Source organism: Balaenoptera physalus (assembly GCF_965194825.1).
Source record: "Balaenoptera physalus genome assembly, chromosome: 13".
Lineage (NCBI taxonomy): Eukaryota > Metazoa > Chordata > Mammalia > Artiodactyla > Balaenopteridae > Balaenoptera > Balaenoptera physalus.
This window is the reverse complement of record NC_138892.1, coordinates 20,631,861-20,645,066: the sequence shown is the minus strand read 5'-3', so window position 1 is coordinate 20,645,066 and position 13,206 is coordinate 20,631,861. Positions and strand designations below refer to the sequence as shown.

The window sequence follows — 13,206 nt, the reverse complement described above, 5'->3', positions numbered from 1 at the left end:
GAAATATTATAGCATAAGGCATAGGAATCAAATGTTCAAACATTCATGAACTTCAGAATTTGTGTTTTGATGTAGTTTATATCTCAAACAAGAGTTCTCATACGTCTAAGGTGTTTGTAATGTGCCAAAAGGATAAACATAGGGCATCTTGGAAGGCAGACTCAATTCTAAGTGATTTAAAGTGCATGTATTGCTTTTATAAAAATTTTTAAATCAGAAAACGAAAGTTAATACTAAAGCAAAAATCAGGAAGAATAAGTATCTCAAGTACATTGAGCACAGCTTTGTTTTAATCATCAGTAAATATTTATTGAGTGCCTAGTATGTGCCAAGTGCACCATACTAGATGCAAGGGATCCTAACAGTAAATGATGTATGGTCCCTGCCCTCAAGGAGCTTACAGTTCCACAATTTAAAGTGCATCTCAGGTATTCTGGTAATAGAATTCCACCTCAATTTCTCATTTTAAAAAATTTAATCACATGACACAGCACAACTACCAACCAGAATTATAAAATAGAATGTTAGAGCTAAAAGAAACCTTTGACGTTATTTGTTCAAAAAGAAAAAACAAACAAACAAAAACTGATGGAGTGTGGCCCTTTGTGCCTAGAACTCATGTGTTCTGGTTTCAGGTTTGGTGTTTTTTTCATTTTCAGGCTTCTCACAAAACAATACTCGGTAGATTTTTATAAATAAGAACTTTCAAACTCCTGTAACATACCTGTACAGTTGTTTCCCGCTAGAGGAGGACCTTATAATTCATACCATATTAAAACAAGTGTATGCTCTATTTATCCCATCCTATTCTTTGTGACAAACCAGAGGGACCAGGATCATCCAAGTGCTGGCCTTTGCTACCAGGGCTATGCGTCCGGCAGCATTTGCCTGCCAGGGCCGCACCTCCACATACTCCTGCTTTCACAGTGTTCCTGGACCACTGGGGAGTATTTAGCCATCTGGGTACAAGCCCAGCACTAGATATGTGCCACTGACCAGACCCAAGTATAAACTGCAGATGTACTATTTCCTAGCTGACAAATATAAAAGCTTACTATTTGAACCATGAACATATTCTGAGGTGCCATAATGTGCCAAGCACCATACTGGATGCTAGGGATACAGACATGAAAAAGACAGTCTGCCCATCAGGAGTGCCTTGGAAACTATGAAACAATGTTTGTTAGTTATATGCTCAGTTAGTAATATTAGATGCGCTGGGAACACCTGTCCCGGGAAGAAGGTCTCCGAAAGATTTCCAAGATATCAAATTAGGAACGGGTGCTAGAGAATAAGAAAAGTCCCACCGATTAGAAAAGAAAGTCACATTCATGTGAGCTGAATGACCACTAGCTTTCCTGAGACCTGAGGGGCACAATGGTATTAAGTTCTCTTTACTGGCATCTAATTTTTTAAATGCTGCTTGTTCAACTTAAAAAATGAAAAAATTGCTCCCAATTTTAGTCATTACTAAGGACTCTTATTTACTTCTGTCATACTGTAGACTGGGTTGTTTGAAAAGTTCCTTTAAAAAGTTCCTTAGAATATAATTATTTTTGATAGCCTAGCAGCAGTAAGCCTAATTTTTAAAGGAATACTTAATTTCTCCCTGTAGAGTCAATAAGATTTTGACTTTTCACCAATCAAATTTACATGTTCAATTACAGGTAGATAAAAGGAATCAAAGGCAGCAAAAACGTCTTTTACAATGCTTCTTAAAATATATCTTTTTAAAAATTTTCCTTTAATGTGAAATTTTCTTTAATGTGTTGTGAATTCCAACAAATATAACCATTTAGGATTGTTTTTACTACCTCTACTAGTAAGGACAAATAAATTTATAGACATTATTCTGATTGTACTGTGTCTACTTCAATTAGCTTTATTTTATATAAGGAGTTAACCTGTGTTGTCAATGTTGGCATTTTCAGGAATTTATGGTATAGTTTATGGGACAAACTTCTGACCCTGTGAAGTCTCACTTTAAGCCCTCTTCCCACCTCCCTAGCAGTTGACATTGGTCAAGCCAGTCTATCAGAATTTTGGGTCCATGTCCATAAAAATGAAGATGTAAAAATGATGTCCTAGCTACATCACAGGGTTCCTGTACAAACTGACTAGGAAGGTCCAAATCTGTAAAAATTCCCCAACAACCATAAATACTATAAAATGATAATTACAGATAAGTCAGTGAAGATAGCCACCAAAATAATTACTTCAACTTCATGCCTATAACCAAAAGCTTTTAAGTGAAACAGCTTAAAGTGGTCATTAAGCAAATGAAGACTATAATTACCCACGCTAGGTTCCTAGCCTACTCTATTGAGCCTAATCTTTGGAAAAACTTAATTCATTTTAGGGGGAAAAAAATCTGAGTTAAGATATTTTTTAGTGTTAATACAAACAAGCTGCAACCACTAATTTAAAATCGCAGGGCTTTGTCCTCAATAAGAGTACATTCTTTAATAGGACTGTATCTGAATAAGAATTCCACACAAATAGAATATATACCTTAACACAAGATAACAAGGAAGGAATATTTTACATTATACAGAACAGACATTCAGTTGATTCAATCACGATGAGTTACCCTTCCAACCAAATACTTATTTTTAATATTTATTACAAATGTTGCAGTCAGTTTGGTATATGCTGATAATCATACGGTTTTAACATTTAGTAGTGTGAAGCACACTTTAACTGTTTCCAAAGGGGTATGTGATGTGGTCTTCGTTTCAAAGGAGCAGAAGTGACTGAATTACTGTCTGCTCTTTAATGTTTCAACTAACCTGTGAAGAGAAAATGAACAGTTTCATAAGATTAACTTCAAACTTTCAGGTATAGATCATTTATTATATAAATTTTATACTGGAGGTGGATTCCAAAGCACTTTAAATGATGAAGGCTAAGACAGTTATATTAAAAGAATGAGGTTATGGACTCAATTTCCATGAGGGTCTTTTAGCTTTCACTTTGTCTATGCTTTGAATGAATAATCAAAAAAGACCAGGGACTTCCCTGGTGGCGCAGTGGTTAAGAATCTGCCTGTCAGTGCAGGGCACACGGGTTCAATCCCTGGTCCGGGAAGATCCCACATGCCACAGAGCAACTAAGCCCGTCAGCCACAACTACTGAACCTGCGCTCTAAAGCCCACACGCCGCAACTACTGAGTCCACACGCCGCAACTACTGAGCCCGCGTCCTGCAACTACTGAAGCCCATGCGCCTAGAGCCTGTGCTCCACGGGAAGCCACTGCAAGTGAGAAGCCCACGCACTACAACAAAGAGTAGCCCTCGCTCGCCACAACTAGAGAAAGCCCACGTGCAGCAACGAAGACACAATGCAGCCAAAAATAAATAAATAATTTTTAAAATAATAAATAAATAAGTGATCAAAAACCACCAGATATCCACTTTCCACTTTCCAGGCTGCTACTACTACAGCCAGGCCCGATGTGGATAATTCAGAGATGAAAACTAGTCTCAGTCCTCAAGGAGATGACAATTTAATGAGCAGATGCACAAACCAATTACAAGACAGTGTAACAAGTACTATTATATCACTGACCTGTGACAAGGACCTCTATGTGTGTGGTAAGGCAGTGGGCATGAAGTTATGTCAGGGAAGGCTCCTGAGAAACACAGAGCCTTAACCTAAGTCCTGAAGGATAAGGAATTGGAGGGTGCAGTGAGATAGGGGAAAAAGCTGGAAATACAGCAGAGAGCTGGCTTATGTAACTATAATTAGTAGGTGTGGTTGAAATAAAAGCAGATGTACATGAAGACCAGTGGAAGAAAAGGGTGGAGGAACAATATGATAAACTGATAAATAATCTGAATTTCATCCTTAAGACCAAAGGGAAATTACACATGTATGTACACAGCTGCATGTACACACAAATGCACAAATGGCTTCTGGAAACATACTTACCATTCCATTGCCTCATCAAGGCCAGTGCCTTTGGTTGCTGAAGTTTTGAATATTTGCCATTTTCGGTCCTTCAAGGCAGGTAACCCAAGTGAATTTGCCATCTCCGAGGGAGTCATGGCCTGTTCCATGTCCTGCTTATTTGCAAACACCACTAAAATGGCTTTTCTCAGCTCTTCTTCCTAAATAACATAGAAAAGATTTCATTTCTTCTAATCAATTTGCTCCTTTGAGTTTAGGAAGAAATGCCAAAAAAAATCCATTATTTTAAAAGCATATTTCCTAATTATTAATATATAATGTTCATTATAAATTATTTGAAATTATAGAGAAGTATGAAGAAAAGAAACTTCACCCATAATCCTATCTCCTAAACATGATCACTGTTTAACATTTTGGGTATCTTCTACTGCTTTGTAATTCAGATACTTACAGTTTATTTAGTATATATATACATTTAAGATCACATTTAAATACAGTCCCATACCCTGCTTTAAAAAGTAAACTAAACGTTAAATTGTGGATGTTTTTCCAAACTATCAAAAAAAAATTTTTTTAATTAATTTATTTCATTTATTTATTTTTGGCTGCGTTGGCTTCATTGCTGTGCGTGGCCTTTCTCTAGTTGTAGCGAGCAGGGGCTACTCTTCGTTGTGATGCATGGGCTTCTCATTGCAGTGGCTTCTCTTGTGGAGCATGGGCCCTAGGCACACAGGCTTCAGTAGTTGTGGCATGCGGGCTCAGCAGTTGTGGCTCACAGGCTGTAGAGTGCAGGTTCGGTATTCGTGGCGCATGGGCTTAGTTGCTCCGCAGCACGTGGGATCTTCCTGGACCAGGGATTGAACCCATGTCCCCTGCATTGGCAGGCGGATTCTCAACCACTGCGCCACCAGGGAAGTCCCTCAAAAATTTTTTTAAAACATTAATGGTTATACTCTACACTAAGAACTCATGCACCATGAACTATATAACTGTTTTCCAGTATTAGATTCTTCCTAGATTCTTTTCACTCGACTATTAGAGAAACCAAAGTGACAGAACCATAATACAGAAATCTTTGTGTGAATCTCTATTTCCTTAACACAATTCTCTCAAAATGGAATCAAAGTATGAAATTTTTTTCAGGCTCTTGTTACATGTATTAATAAACTGCTGTCCAGAGAGGCTGTAACAATTTCAACTCCACGAACAGTGTATGACAGTGCCCATCTCCAATGCAGCTTTGGTAGAATTGAAACTATATATTTTTCCAAACATAGCATTTCATTATATGCTTATTTATTATTAGGGTATTAAAAATACAAATGTTATTAGCAATAAATTCTTCTCCTATAAATTGTAGGTTCATGCCTTTTGCTCACTTTTCTATTGATTTGCAAAAGGTATTGATACGATTAAGATCACTAATCCTTAGTCACTGGCTGTAAAACTGTGTCTTGGTTCCCCATTTTACCCTAACTTGTATTGTTTGGCATCTGAGCTTTGTGGATTTTTTGTCTGTTTGTATAAGATTAATATGATTAAATCTATCTTTTCTTTTGTAATTCCTTCCAATTCTTGGATTTAGAAGGACCTTCTCAATCCAGAAATTTTAAACATATTCCCTTATAATGACTTCCATTTTACATAATTCTTTGCTCCATTTAGAATTTCTGTGTACAAAAGTAAAACAAATTGATTTTGTGTCTGTAAGTTTTAATATAATAGTCCTGGGCTTCCCTGGTGGCGCAGTGGTTGAGAATCTGCCTGCCAATGCAGGGGACACGGGTTCGAGCCCTGGTCTGGGAAGATCCCACATGCCATGGAGCGACTAAGCCCATGAGCCACAACTGCTGAGCCTGCGCGTCTGGAGCTTGTGCTCCGCAACAGGAGAGGCCGCGATAGTGAGAGGCCCGCGCACCGCAATGAAGAGTGGCCCCCGCTTGCCACAACTGGAGAGAGCCCTCGCACAGAAACGAAGACCCAACACAGCCAAAAATAAATGAACAAAAATAAATAAATAATTAAAAAATAATAATAATAATAGTCCTGACCCATATTCCACATGTACTTTATATCACTAATACATAAATATTAATTGATTGCATCAATTAAAAGTTACTTCCTAAAGAATGAATACAATTTTTAGTTCTTTTCCATAAGATTATACAAGTCAAATCCTAATACCACAAATAACCTAACAACAATCCAGTACAATTTGAGAATTGTGAACTTAAGTTAATAATCCATTTCTTTTATGCCATACTTTATATGATAAAAATCTATTATAACATGTGAATACATCTAAATCAAGCTTTTATTTTAAAAATCTGTTATACCCAAGGCAATTAACCAGTCCCTTAAAATTCCTTACACTTTGAATTTGGTCTAAGAAGCTCTTATGATAAATATGATGCTATGTTGTAAAAGAAAAAAAAAATTAGGCAAAACTTTAAAACTTCAGGTCTGCAATTTATAACTCAGAAGCTACTAAGAAGTTAGTTGTCCAAGAACTCTATTCTAAGAATGCTTCTAACTAGGTAATCAAGTGGCCTAGAACTTATATTTAAACATTCAATGATCGGATAATTCAGAATCATAGTTTTGGTGGGAAAAGGAAACCTATGCATCTAATTTTTTCAAGCAAAGGCAATTTCACTATTAATTAATCATTAGTACATTTGAGAAGCTTATTTAACAAATGGAGATATTAAAAACTTTTAGTTGATTACTTAATGCATCCTCTGAATTCACTCAGTTAGCCAATAAATTATCTTACAAACCTCAGTGAATATAATGTATTGAGTTCTTAATTAACAGCTATACACTGTTCCACACATCAGGGGTGCAAGGTAAACTCAAAGAACTTTACACTTTTGGGCGGGAGGCATATATAAGTAAACAAACATGTTTAAAATAATGGAAAGAAACAGTAAGTGGTTACAAAGAATAAAGTAGGATAAAGGGTTAGAAGATAGCTGAGACCCCCTCTCTGAGGAAGAAACATGTGAGATAAAACATGTCAAGAAGGTAGCCACACAAAGATTTGCGGAAAGAGCATTCCAAGCAGGAGGAGCAAGTGCAAAACCCTAAGCCAGGTGTCAGCTACGCAAGCTCGGTGTGAAAAGAACAGAAAAATCAGTGTGACTGAGGCACTGTAAACACGGGGAAAAGTAAAGAACGTGAAAGCTGGGAGAGGCAAACAGGCCAGAAATCCAGAAAGATATATTTCTCTGAACTTTACATTTCTAAAACAAACAAATATACTTTCTTACTATTCTTACTATTTATATATTTATACTATTTATATAAATAAGTATAGCTTCCATAAGCTAATTTATACAGCTGGAATAAAGACATTTTTAAAAAATCACTTCATAGGGGTGACTTAGAATAGTAACTTCAGTTTAGAAAGAGTTTAGGTCAGAACTTCCTGGAAATCAAGGAATCTAGTTTAAAGGAAGTTACAAGACTGGAGTTTTTTTGTCTCCAACTCTCTCCCCAACAGTATTTTTGGAATAGAAAGTAATTTGCATAAAAGAAAATGATACTGAAGGCATAGGGGGAAAAGACCCCTGTTTTCCTTTTAATTATTCCTGCAAATGACAATAAACAATAAAAACAGCAAGCAAATATAAATGATTTACCCACATTTTAATAAAGTTTTCTTACCTCCAACATGGCAACTAACTCTGATTTGGAAATGCCAATTCGGTCTCGGTCACAACTGTCTACTACATAAATGACTGCATCTGTGTTTGAATAATAACATCTCCAGTATGGCCTGAAGAAAATTCAGAAAGGGAGAATATATTATTATTTGAAAGAAGAAGAAACTGGTATGTTACTTCATATGCTAGGACTTGGCAATGATGGGGTGGGGGGGTATTACTTGCCAATCCTTCCCCATCCATGCCAGAATCAATGCCATAATGATTCATTGTTTCTGATGGACATATATCATATCCCTCAGATGGGATGGGGTGGAAAGAATATTGATAAACATAAATCACAGGACCAAGGAGCTTCAGAAAGAGTTCAGACTTTAGGCTGAGAGAATATATTTATAATCTATAAAATCACTAAATATACCGATAAAAAAAGTTCCACACAGACCTGATCGTTACATCTTAACTAGAAACTCCTTAAGAGGAATGAGTTCTTTAAAAAAATTTTTAATATGATTTTATGTAACAGACATTAAACTGATCACTGAAGACAAGAAGTAGAAATGGCTAAAATAAGAAATTGACTCAAAAGTGGTTCAAGAAATAAAATGAGTTACAGGGCAGCAGGATGTCTGGGGAATTCACTACTGATCTTTTAAGATGGTAAGTACCCTAGTGAGTGAGCACTGACAGTTACTAAACATTCACAGTTGCCATGTCAAGCACAGAATGCTGGGCAGGAGACTTGAATTCCAGAAGGCATTTATGTTCACATTAGTCCTAAATGGTGGGCCCAAAAGGTATTTTTATGAAATCCAGAACAGTCTGTCTCACAGAAGAAGGGACTGACAAGAACTAACTAGAGGACCCTTTTTATTTAAAAACTACTGAAGTAATTCGGTCTTGAGATTTTCATGAAAAGATTTTTCATTGAAGTGATATCTGAAAAACTGGCTTCCTTAGATTTTAATTCTTTAGTTAAAATCTTTAATTCTCAGATTTTAATTGAGAGAATAAGGCCATTTTACCTCATTTTAAACTAGGTGTCTCCCATTAAATTACAAAAGAAGACATATTTTGGTTTACTCCTGTTAACCCTAAAAGAGCCAATAAAGAAAGATTCAATACCACAAAATGATCTGGCCTTTGCACCATACCTGATACTTGTCTGTCCTCCTAAATCCCAGACTTGGAATTTTAGGTTCTTGTATGTTACCGTCTCAACATTAAATCCAATGGCTGGAAAAGAAATCAAATTAGCGATATATGTAGACTAATACATTCTGTCTTCAAAGTATCCAATCTGAGTTTCAGCAATTAATGGTAATTGCTGAATCACACTGTTGGTTCAAATATCATCCCATTTAAGATAAGACAGTATGCTGTGCTACACACGCACACAGACGCACACCAATTAGCAAGATCAACACCACTTTCAGGGTATATAAGAACCCCCAGCTACCTCTGCAATTATATAATTCTTAGCTCAATGGAAACCCTATTATGTTAAACTCCCTTCAAAATACAGTACTGGCATACAAAAGTGTTCAGAAAGTTATATTTAGAAAGGATAGTTGTAGATGTATTACAAAAAATGGAATTTTGGTAGGTTGCAAATAAACAGGGAACAAAACCAAGAAAGCCTAGATAGACTCTAAACTTCAGTAGGTAAGAGCACAGCAATGGCTGTATACCTCTTTATGGAAGCTGACTTCTCTAAGGCTGGCAATCTCACAGACCCTCTGAAGACTTCCTCAAGAGCTCATTTGTAATAAGGTCATAGCTAGATGGTCAAAGGGGAGGAGTCCCATGCCTTTTCCCTGCCATCCTTCTTAGCTGGAGCTCTCGCATCACACGCCCAAGGCAAGATATTACTATTTTCCATTGAAAGGAATCTGAAGGAGATGGAGAGGCTACTGAAAAAAACTCAGGAGCTACATATACAAATATTACTAAGATTTCACAAACTTAAAAAAAAAATCAAAGTAAAAAATGACTTACAGCTATAACTGGACAATTAATTTTTTAGATTTAAGTTTATACTGGTAAATGATGATTATGAGTATATGGCAAGTATAAAAAAATAACTATACTATAGCAAACCTGAGTGAAAAACTAAAAAGCAAGTTCATGATGTCTCCCTTAGAATTAAGTAGGAGGGTAATCACTGTCTTCAACCTCAGTTAGGAATGTTGTTTATTCGCAAAGGACAAGGGCGTGGTACAAACCACATGTGCTTGCTGAAATGCAATCCACTGGGCTATGTGTATTGCAGGGGCCACCATGACTCAACTGTAGCAGATTGAGTTGGGTGAGTTTGAGAACCAAAAACCAAGGAAGCTGAAATTTACTGAAGGTGGCATAAAGAAGTAACAGATGACACAGGGTTTGAAAAGTTCTTCTTTCATAAAAGCTACACTTTCTTTTTAAATCTGGAAATTTAAATAGTACTAAATATAGAAATACCTTGAGTGACAGAGTAACTTTAAAGGCATAATTTAAATATTCTTGAGCAAACTCTACAAACTATTAGTTTAAATGTACTAATCTTACTAATCTAAGTAAATTCAGGGCAACAAATGAAAATAGCATAAGTAACAGAACAGTCTTCTTATGTAGTAAATTAAGACTGTTGGAGAATATTCTTCTAAGATATCAATTGATTTAAAGTCAGGGTGTTTCTTTTCTTGATATTCTTAAATACCAGATTCAACACTCAGTCTCAACTCAGATCTTTAAAAAAATCAATAGAATTACTAAAGAGAAACTAATCTTAATCAAATAGTAACAAATACAGAAGAAAAACCACTTCACATGTAATAACATCACTTCATATCTATATAATTCTTTACACAGGTTTATAAAGTATTTTATATACTACATTTATTTCCCCCTCAAAACCAATGTATATTTATTATCTTCACTTTATCAACAAAGATACTGGCTCTCAATGAGATTAGGTGGCTTAACTCTACCCAACTTTTAAAGCAGCCCTAAACAGCAGAACCCAGCCATGCACAGGGGTTCATAAATTACACCAAATTGTCTGTAAATTTATGAAAAAAAGTGTTATAAATATTATGCTCATAGTAGAAGTTTACAAACCATATCAATTACATTATATATTTGTTCAGAAATAAAGTTATGTTTGATGGAAAGAGAAAGGCCCTATAATTAGTTTATCATACCAACACTTACTAGGAATAGTAGTAACGACTTCTCCAACTTGTAATCTGTACAAAATTGTAGTTTTTCCTGCTCCATCTAATCCCAAAATTAAAATCCTCATTTCCCGGGTTCCAAACAGACTGGAAAAAATGCTTGAGAAAAAGCCACCTAAAAAAATAACAAAGATGTATTTCAATATCATTTCATGAACTAGGGCCACAAAACATTTAATCTTACCCTTTGAAAGCTACAGCAAATTAAATAATATTGTAATATTTTCTCCGATTCATAGGTGCATATTTTTGCTTCCAATGAAATACATTATTCAACATCAAACTAGTAATTACTGATTGTTACCATGTCCTGGATACTGTGTCAGGCAGGCACAGAAGATACACTCAAAAATAAGAGAAACAGGAGCACTGCCCTCATGGAGCTCTCTTTCTAATCGAGAGAATATGGATATCTTAGCATGATCGCCTCACTACCCCCAGAAACCAAAGGGCAAATCAGAATGACAGTGGGACAATGAGGTCCTTGAACATGAAAAACAATTATTGTTGTACAGCAGCAGTACCATCGTAAGTACCTTCAATCACTGATGCCACACACAATACCTGGTTATTTTACCAAGAAATGGCAAAATTAAGAGCTGCAAGTCTGGAAAAATGAATCCACCATGGGTTAGAGAACCTTGAACATTTGTAACACAAGGGGTGTGACTTGACAAAAATCCTTTCTACCTTTTACAGGTTAAAAAGAAGCAGAAGAAAAAAACTGAAGGGGTTATGCAAAAAGACAAGAAAGCGCTTCTGACGTTCCAGACCAAGAAGTAAACTCCCCAGAAAATCGCTGAGCTATTTAAATAACGCAAAGAATTTGCATCATTTGGAGGGTTGTAAACAAGTTAAGAAATCTGCACCTTCATCTGGGCTCTAGCGGGGAGGGAAGCTCTACCTGATGCTTGTGATGACAATGTAGTTCCCTCAATTAGCACTCCAAACATTGAGATTAAAATGTCATCGCTGACCAATAATACACTCCCTGCCCATTTCCTCCTCCACCTTATCTACAGGAAAAGCTACAGGTAAGCAGACAAATGCCAAGTTGGCCATAAAACATTACGAGCACCACCTTCTTTTGGAGTTTAAACTGACGCAGTCCCAGCGACCAGGGACAGAGAATCCAGAAGCTCATCCTTCACCCAAGAAACCTGAGCGAACCTGCGACTGACACGCTGCCAAGCTTCGCAAGACCAGGTCCATCCAGTAAGTGGCGCTGGGTCCGAGGGGATGAGGGAAAAGTTCACCGGCCCGCGCTGCCCTCACCTCTGACCCCGCCGGGAGTAAGGAGAACGGGATAAGACGGGGGCGAAAGTTCGAGGCAGGGTCCACGCACACAGGTGAAGTGCTAAGGTGAGTTACGTCCTCAGCAGTCCGCGCCCTGACACGCTGGCTACTCTGGGCTTTCCAGGCCGGCCCCTCTCCTCCTCCTCCCGACCCCAGCCCTCGGCCTCGGCCTCTCAGCGCGCCCAGGCTCCCTTCTCAGATCCCTCACCCATGATGAACTGCCTGTCCTCCCTCGTCGACCGGCGGAGACTGGGCCCGGCCTCGGCAGCGACTCCTAATCGAGCCTCGGCGCCGCCACCTCCCCTCGCCTAGGCCTGCGCTCCGGCTCCGGCTCGGCCTCGGGCTCTGGTTCCCCGGGGGTTTCCTTGGAAGCCTGGTCAGCCAGCAACTTCCACGTCGGACCTCCCGGCGGGGGCGGGAGCGAGGCCGCCGCGACTGCGCGCCGGGAACGGCGGCCTGAGCTTCCGCGCCGTCACTTTCGACGCACGTCCCCGGCGCGCAGGGTGTAGATACTGCGGAAGCCGCAAGGAAAAAAAAAAAAAAATTCAAGGACGCCAAGTCTCCCCTGCTTCTGTTTTCTTGGACAGGAAAGGCTTCCGAAATAGGGAAATTCGAATTTTCATTTTAAATTCTGACACCAAGAAGTGGTGAATCCGCCAACCGGGAATGCGCGTCGGGCCTCGATGCGGCAGCCTGACTGGAAGCGGGCGCGGCGTGCGGCGTCGCAGGAATTGCTGGTCCTGAAGCGCCCTGCGGGCGTTGACCCGGTTTTCCCCTGGCTCCCCTTATAATAATAGAAAGAGTCCCGCGCCACCAATGCGGAGCCAACCCACACTGAGGCCGCCAACGAGATTTTTGGCGTCGCAGTGGCCTGCAGGGTCAGCGTTAGCGTCCCTCCCTCCTTTCTTCTACCTGTACCTTCTCCGATGCTAGCTAAAGGCAGTCATTACTCTATAGGAAAGGTATGTATCTCGAGGGCAACGTCATTTTTCAAAATGCAGTCATTCCTGTTACTATTGACCTGGTTTTACAGTTCCTGCTTACTAAAAAGAAACGTTTGCGGAAGCAGAAGTATAGCAGCGCGCTAGAATTAAAGATAAACATTTAGTTTATA

General features: G+C 38.5%; 2 protein-coding genes across 4 annotated transcripts in view; one reads left to right on the top strand and one right to left on the bottom strand.

Moving 5' to 3' along the window:
* Positions 1-263: 263 nt before the first annotated feature.
* ARL1 (ARF like GTPase 1) lies at positions 264-12,524 on the bottom strand. The gene is made up of 6 exons (XM_082419548.1): positions 12,301-12,524; positions 10,774-10,911; positions 8,733-8,814; positions 7,580-7,691; positions 3,932-4,110; positions 264-2,789 (listed from the first exon to the last, which is right to left on the bottom strand). The coding sequence occupies exons 1-6, from the start codon at positions 12,302-12,304 to the stop codon at positions 2,759-2,761; spliced, it is 546 nt and encodes a 181-aa protein (XP_082275674.1). The 5' UTR covers positions 12,305-12,524; the 3' UTR covers positions 264-2,758.
* SPIC (Spi-C transcription factor) overlaps positions 10,918-13,206 on the top strand; it is a 59,615-nt gene continuing 57,326 nt past the window's right edge. For all 3 annotated transcript variants that reach the window (XM_082419531.1, XM_082419530.1, XM_082419529.1), the window contains exon 1: positions 10,918-12,158. The gene's annotated coding sequence lies outside the window, so the exon portion shown is untranslated. The remainder of the gene's footprint in view (positions 12,159-13,206) is intronic.

Bases quoted from the DNA above. Each gene is read 5' to 3' on its own strand.
- ARL1 (XM_082419548.1), bottom strand. The intron at 8,815-10,773 runs GTAAGTGTTGGT...TTTCTTTTCCAG, and splicing joins AGTCGTTACTACTATTCCTA to CCATTGGATTTAATGTTGAG. The intron at 7,692-8,732 runs GTATGGTGCAAA...AATTTTCTTCAG, and splicing joins GGAGGACAGACAAGTATCAG to GCCATACTGGAGATGTTATT.